The following is a 14,207-nucleotide window of genomic DNA, read 5'->3' as shown; positions in this document are numbered from 1 at the left end:
ACAGGGAAACATGACTTTCACACTGATTTAACACACAGAGAAAGGGAAAGGAGAATTTACCTACTTTCTCCATAGTTAGAAAGAAACCAAGAATCATTAATTCTACCCTGGGAGTACCTTTGCACCAATCAGGCAACTTCAGCATTTACCCACAAGGTTACTTGGGGAAAAAGATGAATGAGCTAAGCATTTAAAAAAGAAGTATAAACACTAAGGCTCAGTGTATTTGTGATTTAAAGTCATTATATCATGGAAAATACATACATTTTCAAGAACAGTTTTACTGTAACAATGTTGAGCTATCACTAATCCCCAAAACATGCTGGTAGGATTTGGCTATCATCAGAATCAATAGCAATACTTTATAAAAATATAACTAGGTTACTCATCAGTATTTTAGGAATGTAATCAAACATTTTTCACTTACCAGTGCTGGATTTTTTCTTGGCAGCTAGTGACCACCTGTCATCAAAACAGATAACTACTCATGAAAAAACATGGCTAAGCACACAGCTGCAATGTCAATGCATCAGAAACTAGAACAGCAGCATTACAGATTTGGTGGTGCCTCTATGTACACTTCTATTTGTCAGTGCAAAGGCAAGGGAATGGTAGTTCTTAAGCAGCACACTTTATCACACACTAATGCAGACCAATAACCACAGAAAAAAGTTACAGCTTTTCAATTCATATTTTGGTACAATACCTGCTCCGTAACTATTACATGACACACAATAGTATACTGCAATAGTAGTAGGCTGTGCAATCTGCAGATCTACTTTCAGTGTTACATGTTCACAGAATAAGAAAACAACATACATTGTAACAACACATCAGTGTAACCTCCCTACTGAGTCATTAAAAACCAAAAACAAATGAACCGCACAGCACCAAAAACATTTTTTCCTTCATCAGTACGTCAACAAATGTCTCCACTGGCCATTTGGATTTGAAAAAGCACAAATTAATTTTGTGGTGTTTAAACACAAGGGTATCTGACACCATTATATGGGCTGCTGACTTGCCTCCTGTTCTTTCCAGGTGTCACAAAAAGAGGAAATTTTAATCTGAATATCTCACTTTATGTCATAGGCTTTCCCAAGAAATCTGAAATAATTTACAAAATAAAGGGCATTGCTAAAATTAAATTGATTTCTTCTTTTTTAACTGTATTTTTTAGACTACATAGGTATAGCAAACAGACAAGATGATGAAACCTGTGACCTTGTCTGCCATAATTACCTGAAGATTTTGTCTTTCAAAACATATTCTGACCTCTGAATAATGGTTACTAAAAATATAACACAAACAATTTCATTCAATTATATGAAATGCAATGAAGCCACAGGGCAATTAAATATGTCTAGACATCTTCTCACTATAAGCATTTTCTAGATTATTTTTTCTTTACAAATTTTGCTTTTCCTATGGCCAAAATAATGCTAGCATTTGAAAGCAATTAATGAAAAAATTTGCAGAGAAAACAGTAACATACATTCAAGTACCACTGAAATCACTGGAGCAGATAATTCTTTTTTTTTTTTTTCCCAAACAACAGGATGAGAGGCAATTTTTTTTTTTTTTTTTCAGTTAGCATATGTGCATCTATTGCAGAACAGAGCTCAGATTCTTCACTTCCTACTCAAGGACTACTTTGTGAGCTAATAATTCTTTAAACAGAGTAAAGCACTTACATGAAAAGGATCAGCTCTACATTTACGTTTATGCTATTTCATAATCCATCAGGAAATTCAGCAAGGTAACTTGCCCTGCATAAGCCAAGTTTAAATTTATCATTTGCTTTAAATGCCTATAAATCAAATGCCCAGCAAATATTTTCTTTAACATGCAAGCTAAGGTTAAGAGTAAGTATACAGACTTCTACATGACATCAACTCAGAAATCTGATTCATACTATTAATATTGAGCTAGTTTTAAGAGTAAAGTTCCCTTTAAAGGTACATATCACACAGCGCTGAGTACAATGCTAACCCACAATGGAGCCCACCATACACAAGCAGGAGAATCAGAGCCTGTTCTACCAACATCTCTCACCCATTCAGATTTGGTAGGGATTGTGAAGCAAGCAACAGAATTTAGCACACAAAAATGTTTATGCAATCCTTTAAGAAAGTTCCAGTTTAAATGTCCCACTACAGATGAAGATGGAAAAGACAGGAAGCTTCCCATTCCCAATACATAACTTCCCATGCATGAAGTGAGCTAAAAGCACAAAAAATTAAAACCCTGCAAACCAGAAGAGCAGCATGCTCATTAACCTCCACATGATAATTCTTTCGTAGCTGCATATTAACTAGTTACATATTCATAATCATTTACATTATTTAGAGGACCTTGTATGAAAACTTCCAGGCTATATCCATTAGCTACAATGTTAAAGGTTAGAGAAGATAGTCTACTTAATGTTTCCAGGAAGCCTTTTTAATTAGTAAATATGTAAATTGGGCATATATGCTTTTCATGTTTTTAAAAAATAGCCCACCAGTAAAACAGCACAGGGGCATACGCTGTTTCTATTGCCCTTTATCCTCTTTAAAAAATAAATAAATAAATAAATAAAAATCAATAAGACCAATCAATTTTAATTTAATTCTTCTTTGATACAATCTCTCTTGAAGGGATACTAAAGGGTGGAACCAACAACAAACCTTTTCGTCTCAGTGGCCAGCATAAAACGAGACCTTTTACAGAAGTGCTAAAATATATCACCTTAAAAATGTTTCAGGCTGCACTTCTAGAAGTGAGCTCTATTGAAAAAAATAAATACAACAGATGGAGATCAATTATGCATATGCTCCTTATTAGGTCAGTCCCACTGTTCGGAGAACAACTGGTCTTATCACAGCAAAGAAACAAATAGATAAATATATAAACAAATCTTTGATTCTTTGCCTTTAATCAAACACAGGAAAATCATTAGTGTATCTCTTCTACACATGACTTATATCTAGAGCTACAATTAAAGAATGAAAATTTCTTTCAGGGTAAATAAAAAAAAGAACCTATTTGTTTGTTCATATGAGTTTTGTTTGTCTGGACACCTAGAGCCACCCACTACGCATTAATTGAAAGACACCATAGTGAAGCAATACCAATAAACATTCTATTCTCCCCTTTTAGGCATAAAAATGGAGAAGCTTATGAATGCATGTGGCTATCGATGGCTTATCTGCATACGAAAATATTTATTAAATTACTCTTGCAGCAAACTTAGTATTACCTAATCATGAATCTGGTTATTAAAACAGAATCCACTGTTGGAAAACATATTCCATGCTCTTAAAGAAAACCAATGGCCAAATATCTTGTTTCCTCCTTTTCTTCCCACAGTAACTTGTTAAAATTTAGTGCTTCTTGAGACCCTGGACAGAGGCATACCGTGGGATAACCCTGGCAGAGCACACACCTCTGTGCACCTAAATACAATAACCCAAAGCACAATTCTTTCTGCATTCAAAAAAGAAACTGGCAAAGCAGAAGACTATGCATTGGTTCTGCTTTTGTTACTACTAGGCTGAGCTATTTGAAGGGAAGCATATATTCCTGCTTTCAAGGAATCTCTTCTTTCCAGGCTGCACAATCAGAGTCACAGCAGACCAGGAGGATTAATCCTACAATCACTTCACAGGTGTTTCCCAGTTTCACCATGTGAATCTGAACCCAGCACAGTTTGCAGGCTAGTGACTACAAATCACACTCAACTCATACCATTAAGCCAAAGAGTACATTAGCTGTCTGAAGGCAGGAATTTCTTTCTGTGTGCGATACTTTCTCTTTTTCCAATTTATCCATTTATAGCCCATCTTCTCCAAGATCTTCCATCTGAAGAGTTCAAAAACTTTTCCATTAATTAAAGCATAGTGCACTTTGTGTCCTGGGTTTGAGCAGTAGCAGTCATTTTCTCTCCTTCTTGGTAGCTGATGCAGTGCTGTGTTTTGACTTTCGGGCTGGGAACGGTTGCTGATAGCAAGTATGTTTTGAGTTACTGCTCAGGTGTTCGGTTTGTCCAAGGCCTTTTCTGAGCTCATGCTCTGCCAGGGAGGAGGGAAAGCCAGGAGGAAGGAGAGACAGGACACCTGACCCAGGCTAGCCAAAGAGGTATTCCATACCATAGCACGTCATGCCCAGGATGTAACTGGGACAGACCTGGAAGGGCTGGAGCTCTGGGGGGATGGAGGAGGTATCGGTCGGTGCTCGGTCGGGAAGGGTGGGGTGAGTTATGGGTCGGTGGCTGGTGAGGTGTTGTATTCTCTTCACTTGTTATTTGCTTTATGATTATTATTAGTAGTAGTAGTAGCAGTAGTGATTTGTGTTATACCTTAGCTATTAAACTGTTCTTATCTCAACCCATGGGGGCTACATTCTTTGGATTCTCCTTCCTAACTCTCCGAGAGTCAGGGGAGCAAAGGGGGGGAGTGAGTGCACAGGCTGTGCGGATTGGTTTAAACCATGACACTTTGGAAAAGTGCTGCACTGATTTTGCAGGATGAGTAATTTAGCCACTGACATTGGAACTTGGCTAGGATCAGAAGTCACATCTCTTAACTCAGCAGCCAAGCATTACCATCACTTGCAGTATTTCCTTGGAAATTATAACAGGCAAGAAGGATGCTGCAGCACAAACCTTATTCTTACCTGTACAGACCTACAGGCCTCTAATCTATTCCATATTATTCCCTCCTCTTCCCAGAAGGTCCACACTCTCACACACAAGAACGTGCTCATCCAACCATGAGCTCCCGACACTTCGTTTTTATAACCTGCTGCTTCTGCACATGCTTCTATTATTAACAGGTGAATAGAATTGTCTGTGATGCTTGTGATTACCAAGGCAGGACAGAAATAGTTCTGATCTCCTCTCTAGGCCAAGACCATCTGGTTTAATTTAGGTAGTTCTCCAAGATGGAATGCATGAATCTGAATGTCTCTACTTGTCAGGTAGGCACTGCCTGCAGAATGGACTGGTTTAGCACATGAGGCTAATTCTTCTCTCACCTGTTCTGAACAGTAATAAGGTAAGCTTATCTTATTTATGTTTTAGTTTGTGAAAAACTGTAAGCAACAGAGCTGGTACTGGTATCATCTGCAGACACTTCTGGGTTCCAACACTAAACCTCCTGCATCTGAGCCAACCCATTATGTTCTAGTCTAAAGAACCTGACACTAGTACTTTATATGAAAGTTAATTTCAACAAAAATTATGGAAATAAAAACACCCCATCAGATTAGGAAGAGTTCCTGAAAGAATGAGAGGCTTTTTCCACACTTGCGGCTATTAATGTGGAAATATGGACTACGGCACATAAGCAAAGTTCCTGTTTATAAACTGCAACTCAGGTATCTGAGAGACCAAGTAGATAGATGTGCTCTGTTTTCCACATGCATAGTTGAATATTTTGCTTCAAAACTGTGGTTTACAATCTGGCTGGTCTTCTGAAATTAGAAGCTAGGGACACAGATCTAATCCCTGCTCTGATCCTATTTCTTCTAGATGGCCTTGAGCAAATCACAACCTCTCAGTCTACATTTCTTCATCTGCAAAATGGGGATAATAGTATTAACCTACCCACCTCAGAGTGTTTAATGATGATTAATTAATGTGAGAAAAGCACTCTAAAGATGTAAGAGCACTATATAAGTGATAAAGCATTATTTACCACTTGAAAAGTAATCTGAATAAAATCAGATATGCAAGTAATTTGTTTACATGTAGCAATAATATAATTTGTGACTATTTAATCTTGAATTAGTCTCACTTTAAACATCCCTTTCAATCACATTTCCAGTTACTTAGGGAAAATGACAGTATGGAATACTTTTTGTGGAAGCAGAGCAAGTAATGAGGTGGTAATTAAAGTGAGGGCCTAATAAAGTCTAAAACCAATGATCTGCCTTCAGGAGACTGTCCCTGCCATTTGGGCTGTTCAAACAGTTAAAGTCTTGACCTTGGTTCTGTTGTTCAGAACCTTCCAAAAACTACAGTGGAAGTGGATGCCACTTTTCTGAGATGTGTATCCACGTTTGCAAGGCTCACGATAAATCCAAGATAATTTCCACTACTGACACAATTCAGATAACTCCAACTCTGCACATAGTTTTAACTGCTTAACCTTCTACATCCAAGTATTTACTGCAGAGCTGCCTCCATCTGTAAATGTTTACAAGTATCAAAACTTGCTCTGCCATACAACTCATGCATGAGATTTCTGTCGCACTCCCAAACCCTGAAAGTTTACCAGCAAAATAACCAGTTTGTGATACGACTTTACATTACAGAAGAACACTAATGGATGGTCAAACATTTAATCATCTCTTGGTAACAAGTATGTAACAAGCCCTATGCAAGATAAACATTTAAAATGAATTTTCACTTTTCCTCTAGGAAACACACAGCAATTGCTGATGGAGAAAGACAGAATTAACATTTGCACGATTGTTTTTCCTAAAGCCTCATTTTCAATCAAAAAATGAAATAAAACTATTAAAAGTTCTTCAGTCTGTTGGCACACTGTGTGATCTAATGGAAAAGGAAGAAAGCGTTTCTGAGCGCTCATTTATTAGATCATATTACTCAAAAACACTACATTTCAACAAATTACTAACATAAATCCCCCTTTGGGTGGAAACTCTCTTTTGAAGAAATGTGTTTGGGAAGAATAGTGAAGAGAGACTGAAAGAAATTTGAATGATAGCAAACTTTTTTTCCTAAGGAAAAAATCTAACTTAAAAATATAATCACATTTTTTATCTTCCTCTACAAGAAAACAAGTGAAGATCTACTATTTTTATATTAACTGTGTACACAAAAGGGGATCTCTCAGCTTTGCAGTAAAAGTAGTAAAACTATCATTAATAAACAAAAACTAAGTTCTGACAAAAACTGGTTCTGGGAGCTCAAAAATTCTACTTGAAAAAAAAAGCAGACAGTAAATGCCTTATCTCTTCTTTGCCATTGGGAATCCTGTCCTCTGAAGACTGTTTTATTGTGTGACCACAGCTACAGGTCACATAGACATAACTTGGGAGTTACCCTGCAGTAAGAGTGGGACAGATAGGCAGGCAGGGTCACCTCACATGAACCAGCACCCCCCATGCTCATATCCAACCATGAGCTCCCGACACTTCTGGGCTATTTTGCTGTTTGTCAGTCTCCTTTGGGAGTCATTTCAATTCACAAACCAAGCAAAGCTCCCAAAGGCAGCAGGATGTTTTCTGCTAAAAGGGTGAGCTTAATTAGCTCTGAACTTACTGAACTAGTCCAAGAGAGCCACAAACCTTTCACCAACAGCAAGTCACTACCCATGTCATGTAACTGCCCCTTGAAACAGAGCTAAGGAACCTTAGTATTTTAATTTACTTCAGATAAATCCATTCATGTGGCTGTACCATACCCAAGCTAGCTCAGGTACTAAGACAGCAGCAGACAAACATAAGCCTTGAACTCCCATGATCTAACTCACCAAACACCTCCAGCAGGTTTTGCAAGCTTTGATGTAGTCTGTGGTGCAATGACTATGCTGCTAGCAATACCCAAGTTAACTAGCTTAAAATTGCCATGAGCCGTGACATCTGCCTCACAGGCAGGTGCCTTCAGGCTGTGGTTCAACATTCAGCTGAAATCCTGAGTAAACTCATCCCTTCCTGTCTTCAGCTACTCAGCTCTACTGTCTTATCCTTCCAACCCCGACAAATCTGCTGGCAGACATTTGTGATGTTGCACAATCAACCAGATTAGAGAACTATGCTGGCTGAACAATAATCCAGTGGGGAAAAAAATGTTAACAACAAAGTTTGCGTTTAAGCTGAATCCCAATGCAGGTCACTGAGCAGTCACAAATGTGCCACCCTAAAATTGCTAAAAGGTGAAAACAAGTGGGCACAAAAAAAAAAAAAAAAGATTAAGAAATTGTTCACCGAAGTGAAGTAATCTCCTTCCTGGATAACTCAAGTGATCATCAAGGGAATTTCTGAACAAGGGACAGAGGCTGCTGCTCACAACTGCTCTAATTTGGTACAAGTGCAGCCGCAGCTCAAAGGACCAGCCCAGTTTAACCAATTGCTGGCTCTGTATCTCCCTGCCACATTTATGCTGGCATCTGATATGACCATTGTGTGCAATTATTGGATTCCTCTTACCCTCAGCAAGCTGATCATAAGCGCTGCTACAAAAGTGGTTGAGGGGCTCACCTTTTTTGTGACACTGAACTGGCAGCCTATGCAAACAGACAAGAGGAACCATAAAACCAGCAACTGCACAGTGCAGCCTGGTTTCCTAACACCCACTACAAGAAAACAAAGTCCCAGTTCAATTGCTGCTCTGAGGGCCTTAAGACAGCAAGCTCCAACCTAGCAGCTCAGGTACCAGTGAGATAACACATACAGACTTGCCAGCTCCAGAATAAAGGCAAGACTCTTTAAACTCTTTTGTGAATTTTTTACTTTAATTACCATTAAAAAATATTTAAGATCTGATAATTCGTTTCACAATTCTTGACACTATATAAACCAGTGGATATTTAATTCATAGTAATGAGAACATAGACAAATACTGACTATAAAAAGGAGAAGTGATGATCAATTAACACTGGTGAAACAGTATTACATTGAAAGCTTCTCAATAATGACTGAATTAGCCTATTTACTTCAAAGCAGTGCATGAGAAAACATTACTGGAACCCACTATTACGAAAAAGGCACTGGATGGGGTGGAGTGGACATCACCATAAATTTCTGAAGATGTAACTGTTCAGATACCTTTGAAAAAGGAATATGGCAAATAAAGCTTCAGACAGGTCTTTTCAAAAAGAAATATGTCAAACCAAACTTCAGATGCTGTTAACTTTTCTCAAGCAGCTGCTGTGAAAACTGAAAGTCTGAATGCTGCTGTCTCATACCCAAGCTTTCTCTAGAGCCTGTTTGCACGGGCGGAGGCTGGAAAAAGTGCAACACCCTAGGAGACACAGCACTGGAAAGCACATTGCATCTCACCTGCCAAGTCTGCAAGCAAGCACTTCCAGATTTCCAGGGGCTCCTGCAGCAGCACAAAGTCTGCAAGACCCTGCTCAGTCTCACTGCTCTTTTTCAGACTGAAGGAACAGTTTAAAACTGCCAAGTTGCTGATTTCATAGCACAGATGCTACTTGAAAAAGACTTAAACAACTACCTCCAGAAGTAATTCATATAAGCAGACAACAATTTAAAAGAATGTAAGATTAGGATTCTGTGATTTGTTTCTCCATAACGCACCTGTAAGTTGGTTAGACCATAAGTTAAGACCATTAAAAAACTGCAAGTACCCAGAATCTTGAAAACAATTTTGAAATTAAAGATCATCCAGATCACCCATTAAAATTCAGAAAAATATGACATGACATACAGTGGTTAATGAGTTACTGCAAGAGCAGCACTAAATCTAATTGTGCTTTGTTGTCATGAGTGACAGAAGAGTCACTTCCTTGGCTTAAGGAAAGTCTTTCCTAAAAAGAAAATAAACAAATGTGTTTGTCAGTGCAATTAAAAAATAATAATACTAATAAAAAAAATTGTATTGCCAACTAATGCTGGAATCCTTTACATTCTCCATGCTCATGTTTGCACTCTACAAACATCTCTTGGGTCTAGTTGGTTCTGTAATGTCTCCCATTCCATGTACCCTCCTTGCGTTTCTCAGAAACTACAGAATTTATCAGCCCACTGTAAATTCACTGTCCGCACAAGTTGTACCAAATCACGCAGATCTGACTTGTCAACTTCCCATCAGTTAGTAATCCCAACCCATCTGATTGCAGACATAGATGTGTATCAAATATTATGTTTAAACGCATGCTCTATGGCATAAGAATGCACCTATTTAAATATTCATTTTATAATTTCTGTACTAACTTGCAATAGATTTAAAACAGTATTTCCAGCTAGCATATATTGCTTTTGCAAGTAATCCATGACGCATACATTATATTCTTCTTACAGGAATACTGAAAACTTTACACAGGCACTGTGCTTCCAGTGATGATCTTTATCATGAAAATTACTAGATATTCTTCTATAATTTATCCCCAAGATACACATTCTAAGTCATGTTTTTATACAAAGTGCCTTTTGTGGGAGCACTGAAAATTGCTTCTAACAGTTTGGTCTTGCCATTGCTACAAATTAACAAGATGAAATCTGTCCAACCAGCAAGCAGTCCTAAACAAGAATTAAAATTACTTTTCACCAGGGGTCCTAAACCTGGAAGTTGCAGCTTCAATCAGATTAAAGATAGAAAGTCATGAACATCCTGCTCTTTTGATGTTCTCAAACAGGAAGAAAGCCTCTGCTCACGTGCTCTCCAGAGCAGCTCTTCAGCACTCAAAAGCTCAAACTCGCAGCAGAACCAGGGTTGTACAGTGGCCTGGATGTTAAAATAATCAACATGATTCAAATATTAATTCTGCAGACAGATAACAATGTATTTCACTGTTACACTCAAAGCTGCCTTCAGACTAATGGAACGAATAGGTTTCTTTATATTTAATCAAGCATCACTGGGACAGCATAACATCACAGTAATTAACGAAAATATATATGCCTATTTAAATGTTGTTATATAGAGATACAGTTCTGGCTAAACAACTTGACTATGTTATTGTAATGTGTGGAGTTTGTTCATCAAAAGGTTTAGAGGGAAATATTGCTTGCTACACTCTAAGACACTCTCTGTAACTGCCACTGTATGGAACCACATTTTTTTTTGTAATTATTGTACTTTGTGAGTTATAAAGGGGAAGTCAGTTGTATTGTTGCACGGGACTGGGATGGGGAGAGGAAGCCCCGAGCACTGTGCTGAGGTTGGAGCCAGCGAGATCGAGCTGGTGTTCAGAGCGCACCCCTGCTGGTGGAGGGAGAGGGAGCTAGGTAGTTTGGTTACATGCACCATATAAGGAATAGAGATTCCGGTGATGGTGAGGCTGGTAACGGACACTTCTCGAAGCTTCTGGGAGCTTCTCGAAACCTCTCGACCATGAGACCCCAGCAACAGAGGGAAGCATGGAAAAGCGCCACGTCAACATCCAGGCAAAAGGAGGCAGCGGGATTGGCTGAAGCCGTGAACCGAGAAGGATAAAGGACAGCCCCCCAAAGACCCGCTGTGCTTGTCTTGACCGGAGCGGAGACTCCCCATGGCACCCAGTGCTGTGTTTTATCTGCTATTGCTTGCTCAACTTTATAAATTTGCGTTTTAAAACGAGATTGGCTCACTCATTGATAACATTATGATGCTCATGCTACCATTACTGGTTTACCAAAGTACAGCATAACTGATCTCCCTCATCTTTGTGCATTCAACATGAGCATTCAACTTCAGTCTTTCTGTGAGAAAAATAAGAACCTCTGAAAAAAAGGCAGCTGAAATGAAAAGATCTTCATCTTAAAATGCAGTATTTTCCTAACTGAAAATACTGCTGTAATTTAATTATATATATTCATTGTATACAGGGAAAGTCTACTATATTTTCATCATGGCACTCCCTTGTAACCAAGATAAGCAGTTCTTTAGTGTAATTTCATATTGAAGCTGAAGTGTTCCGTTTGGGTTTTTTTTAGCAAATTTGCAGAAATTATGTAAAGTTTCCCTATGATAAAACATAATTCTGGTACGTCAGCCTAACAGAGGCTTAACTAATGGTCTCCTGGGCCTCTTTTCCACTGGAGCAGATCTGTTTAAGAACAGTCTTAAACTTGCTTACCAAGGGGCCTTGCCATGAACTGGGAATAATTCTGTGTGGTTACAATCAACACATTAGGCCTGATGCTAATGTACCAGAGAAATTATGCTTCACCAAATTCTGCCACCCTGAAAGTTACCTAAAGGAGCCTAAGCAGATGAGTTGCCATCACCAACTACCGATGTAACAGTTTACTATCTGTGCAGAATGGGTGAACATAGAGTATTCCATCAGATCCTCTAAGGGGGAACTGGGTATGTACATCATACTCCATCAGATCCTCTAAGGGGGAGCTGGGTATGTACATCACTTCATGATGACAGTGGGCTGTTCAAAAGTAGACACATTTCTGCACACTACTGCTGGCAAGGTACATTTTACATCATGTGTTACCCAATTTCCTTACCCTTAACTAAACCTGCATGTGACAAAGCAATACACACTGAAGCCCTTGGTTATAACCAAGGAGTCCTAATGTGCATCTTAGAAACTTGCAGCTCTAAGAAATCTTCACCATGGGACAAAAAATGAGCAGAAAAATGGAAAAGCATAGTGACTGTGCAGATGTACTTGTCCCAGTGATGCACTGAATGTCCCCGTGAGCTTCTCCTGCACCCACAAGGCACTCGCTGCAAGGCTGGAACCTACAAGCCCAAGACCCCCCTTGTTATAGTAGCAGGACCTGCGTGCAACAGATTACAAGTGTAATCTGCAGGAAATGTATCTCAAGTTTTGAACTAGTCACATGTAGAACCAGCCTCCAGACTTCCAGGTATCATTTCTGCTTGTCTCTTTCCAATCTGTTTAAAATACAATCAATGCTTTTTAAAACAAGGCATGAATTTTTTATTGACCTTAAGTCAGACCAGGAGATGAGCCAGTTCAGCGGCACTGGCCGGGCCCTGCACAGGGCCTACCACCAAGCCCTCATTTTACAACAGTGCGCGACCAGCCTGTAGCTGGAGAAAACATGAATAAGGGGAAGGAGGATGAAAACACACGTGCGCCAGAGTGCCGACATGCACGCTTCTAAAGTGCTGACTGCAACGGGTCCCCACGTCGTTTCAGGGCGAGCACCGAGGGTGCGGGCACAGCGAAGGCCCCGCTCCCGCCAGCCCTAAATTACCCGCCTGGCGTGCATAGCTCTAAACGGCACTTGGTCACGGCCACAGCTGCCAGCAGCTAACGGGCTGCGGCAGAGGGCCTCCCAGCGCCCCTTCTCCCCAAGGCGACCTCTAGGCAGGCTGGCAGGGGGGTCACCGGCCCTGCCCGCTGCACTAACGGGCTTGGTTTCCCGGGTCTCCTTGCTCGGCCACGACCCGCCTCAGCCGCCAGCCCTGACGTCAGCGCCGTCACGTGCCCGTTCGCCGTACACAGGCCCCTGCGCGTGCCGCCCAGGGGCCGCCGCCACCCCCCCTGCACACACACAAACCCCCAAGCCCGGGGGAGCCGCTTTACACCCCCCCCCCCGCCACCCGTCTCGGGCGCCAGCCGCGTCCCTTCCTCCCGCTGCGGCCCGGCCCGGCCCGGAGGCCTTGGCCTTTACCTGTTCATGCTTCTGGCGGAGGCGGCCCACCAGCGCGGGGCTAAGCGGCGAGGAGCCGCCGGGGGCTTCCATGCCCGACAAGCCGGGCCAGGCCCGCAGTCTCTGAGGGAGCCGCTCAGCAGCGCGGAGGAGAAGGCGAGAGGCAGCAGGCGGCCGGGCCGATCTCCTCAGCAGGGCGAATGAGTCCTATAGAAATGTTTGTGGAGAGCGAAACGCCGGCTCCAAAGCTGCATCCACGCGGGGGCCACCGCCGCCTGGGCCCAGATCGCCGCTGCCGGGGGAAGCATCTCACACTCGCATTCTGGGCCGCGCTGCAGCCTGGGCCCCGCTCCCGCTGCGCCGGCGGGCCGGGATTGCGCCGGCAGCTCGGTGCTGGCCGCCGTGTGCTGCCTCCTGCCTGCTGCACTCTGGGTAGCCAGCCAGCACGCCCGCCAGCCCGTCCGGCGGCCCGCCGCACCCGCGGGAGGCACCCGGCTGAGAGCCGCGAGAGGCGGGCGCTCCCCACCCCCTGCCAGGCCCGACGGCCCCGACGTCTCACTCCGCCGCCGCGCCGGGCGAGTGGCGGCCACAGAATGCCGAGTGCCCCCGACGGGCACGGGTGTCCTCCGTTCTGAACTTGTTCGGAGCACAGGCCCGGGTCTCGAGTGCAAAACGTCGTATCCAGCCAGCCTCCGTAAAGGGGCTTGATCGTCCCTAGACAGTCACAGAATCATAGAATAGTTACGGTTGGAAAGGCCCTTCAGATAATGTAGTTTCAACCCCCCTGCCATGGGCAGGGACACCTCACACTAAACCATATCACCCAAGGCTCTGTCCAGCCTGGTCTGACACCGCCAGGGATGGAGAACTCACAACTTCCTTGGGCAATCCGTTCCCGTGCCTCACCACCCTAACAGTAAGGAACTTCTTCCTTATATCCAATCTAAACTTTGCCT

The 14,207-nt window shown here is 42.0% G+C and overlaps 1 protein-coding gene across 2 annotated transcripts in view; it reads right to left on the bottom strand.

Moving 5' to 3' along the window:
- The window catches only part of URI1 (URI1 prefoldin like chaperone), a 44,398-nt gene extending 30,659 nt beyond the window's left edge, over positions 1-13,739 (bottom strand). Inside the window, exons 1-2 of one of the 2 annotated variants that reach the window (XM_031051803.2) lie at positions 13,273-13,739; positions 428-462 (exon numbers count right to left, since the gene is read on the bottom strand). In XM_031051803.2, the coding sequence (XP_030907663.1) occupies positions 428-462; positions 13,273-13,344 (107 nt within the window). In that variant the 5' untranslated portion in view covers positions 13,345-13,739. The remainder of the gene's footprint in view (positions 1-427; positions 463-13,272) is intronic. The other variant, XM_031051804.2, reaches the window with a different exon arrangement.
- Between the last annotated feature and the right edge of the window lie 468 nt (positions 13,740-14,207).

This window comes from Melopsittacus undulatus, chromosome Z (assembly GCF_012275295.1).
Source record: "Melopsittacus undulatus isolate bMelUnd1 chromosome Z, bMelUnd1.mat.Z, whole genome shotgun sequence".
Taxonomy (NCBI): domain Eukaryota; kingdom Metazoa; phylum Chordata; class Aves; order Psittaciformes; family Psittaculidae; genus Melopsittacus; species Melopsittacus undulatus.
Note: the sequence above shows the minus strand (reverse complement) of the source record. Positions and strands in the feature narration are given on the sequence as shown.